This window comes from Vespa velutina, chromosome 5 (genome assembly GCF_912470025.1).
Source record: "Vespa velutina chromosome 5, iVesVel2.1, whole genome shotgun sequence".
Taxonomy (NCBI): Eukaryota; Metazoa; Arthropoda; class Insecta; order Hymenoptera; family Vespidae; genus Vespa; species Vespa velutina.
This window is the reverse complement of record NC_062192.1, coordinates 5,640,777-5,643,276: the sequence shown is the minus strand read 5'-3', so window position 1 is coordinate 5,643,276 and position 2,500 is coordinate 5,640,777. Positions and strand designations below refer to the sequence as shown.

General features: G+C 30.1%; 1 protein-coding gene across 2 annotated transcripts in view; it reads right to left on the bottom strand.

Annotated features, from left to right (window-relative positions):
• LOC124949159 (basigin) overlaps positions 1-2,500 on the bottom strand; it is an 18,383-nt gene that overhangs the window by 1,401 nt on the left and 14,482 nt on the right. For both annotated transcript variants that reach the window (XR_007100980.1, XM_047493820.1), the window contains exons 3-4: positions 410-661; positions 1-274 (exon numbers count right to left, since the gene is read on the bottom strand). The exon at positions 1-274 is cut by the window's left edge and continues 171 nt beyond it. Coding sequence is in view for 1 of the 2 variants with exons in the window: in XM_047493820.1 (XP_047349776.1) it covers positions 1-274; positions 410-661 (526 nt within the window). In the remaining variant the exon portion in view is untranslated. The remainder of the gene's footprint in view (positions 275-409; positions 662-2,500) is intronic.

Genomic DNA, 2,500 nt, shown 5'->3' with positions numbered 1-2,500 from the left:
TGACCCTCCACCGGATCGGACCAATTATAAGACACCCTGCAGTGGATAATACCGCGATCGTTCATCTCGATGTTTTCTACCGTCAATACGGCACCGTAAATTCCTCTCTCTTGGTCTTGCGAAATCTTTACTCTACCCTTGCTGGCGGTATAATTTTGATTTCCAAACGTCCATATGATCTTGACACCTGGACTGTGTTTACCGTTACATACTAAAAGCAATTTTTCACCTTCGACGACGCTAGTCGATTCGGGTAAGACAACAGTAGGTTTAGCTGTAATAATTGAAAAAATTATTGCTATTAATCATTGAATAACTAATAAAAATAATCAAATGAATTTTGATTGTATATATATATATATATATATATATATATATATATATAAAAAAGAAATTAATGATCACTCACGTACGATCCTGTAGTCAGTCGAGGTATTTCCTACTTTGCAAGAATAATTTCCATAAACGATAATATCGTCAATCTTTAATACATCCAGGGTACCAGTCTCGTTGTCTATCTTGATGAGGTCCTCTTTACCAACCATTGTCGTCAATATCGGCATTTTTTCCTTATACCATATTGCTTTATCTCCGGTGCTTCGATTACCGCACTCCAACGAAAGGGGTGTCTCCTTTTGTGTAAGTACTCGAATCTTCACGTCTATCGACACAACGAAGTTCATTAGTTTATAGATAATATAATTATATATAAAGCGCAAGTGCCCCGTCTTCGTTTAACGAACGAATAAATTTATCGATGGATTCTCTAATTCTAATTCGAGCTAGCTTTATCGGCAGTTAAATCAATGGATTATTTACAAAAAAAGAAAAAAAGAAAGAAAAAAAAAAAAGAGAAAAAGAGAAAGAAATAAAAAAAAAAAAAAAAGCACTTCCCATATTCATAGACATAATCTTCTTACGATCATCGCGTCAACGCGTACGTAGATACATACATAAATAAATAAATAAATACATACATACATACATACATACATACATACATACATACATACATACATACATATATACATAAATACGCTCGTGTCATCGGTATTTTTAATTTTTAATAAACTAGACCGATAATAAAATAGACGTGTTCGATGCAAGAAAAATTATGCGAGCTAAAGATTATAATATGTCTATTACACGACGGGTGATTTAGATTTTCTGTGCGAGCCGTAAAGTGCGAAGAAACAAGAGCCCTTTGGAAGTAGGCTATAGCCGTCGATAAATCGACGAAGCGCTGCTTTTAGAATCGATATGGTTTGCTTCCATTAGAGTCACCATGAGAGAAAGAGAGAGAAAGAGAGAGAAAGAGAACACGATTTTACATTAAACTTTATAGCTCACACAAAACGTACACTATTTTTAGCGATCTTGAAGGAAAAGTGATAGAGAAAGAGAGAGAGAGAGAGAGAGAAGAGATGATAAAAAATATCGTTTTTTTTCTTTTTTCGTTATTACTACCTTTCATTCGAATCTTATCTTTTATATAAATCAGTAATTCTCTTATCATTTATCGGAGATAATGTCACTTCGATGTCGGTTATTTTCCGATAAAATGAATAAAAAGAAAAAAATATATTGTTCAAACGTAGATACGTATATATACGTGTATATACGTGTATAAATGTAGATATGTATTAAAACGTATATACGTGTATATATTCTAATTATTAAAATCTCTGAAATCATCTCTTCTGTCTCTTTCTCGAATGCTACAAAAAAAAAAAAAAAAAAAAAAAAAAAAAGAAAAAAAAAAGAAGAAAAAGAAAGAAAATAAAATCACCGTCTGTCGTGTAGTCGACAAATGCATAAAATATTTATCGTGATATCGTGCCATCTAGAATATGTGATTATTATCGATATCACTTGGCGTTATTGAAAGCTCGTCCAATATATATATATATATATGTACATATTTTATATATATATATATATATATAGACTAATCAAAGAGTGACGTTCAGCGTATATCAAAAAAATATGTAACGACTACTCTGATGATCGCTATTATACATAAAGGTCATGTTACCAAATGCATAATTAATTATGAAAAAACTTAATAAGTTTTAGTAATCGAAAGGTAAATAAATGTTATTACTTTTTTTTTTTTTTTTTTTTTTTTTTTGGATAAATCGTTATAATTGCCCACATAGAGCAATATTTATTATTGCGTTTGTTAATACACTTTTGTAAATATAATTTTTTAGTGAAAGTATAAATGACAGTATAGTAATGTTAATCAAATCAAAGATTTAATGGACAAATTGGATGAAAGATTAAATGGAAAAATTCTTTTCTACTTTATAATATCTAGTGGAAGAAAAAAAAAAAAGAAAAAAAGAATACGGATCGGAGGGAATCATATGAATTTTTCACTTTCTTTGTATTCCAAATTGGGGAAAAAAAAAAAGAGAAAAAAAAAAAAAAAGAAAAAAAATACAGTTGATATAAAAGATTTCGCCCGTGTACATGACTCATGTATTTAGCATGCGAT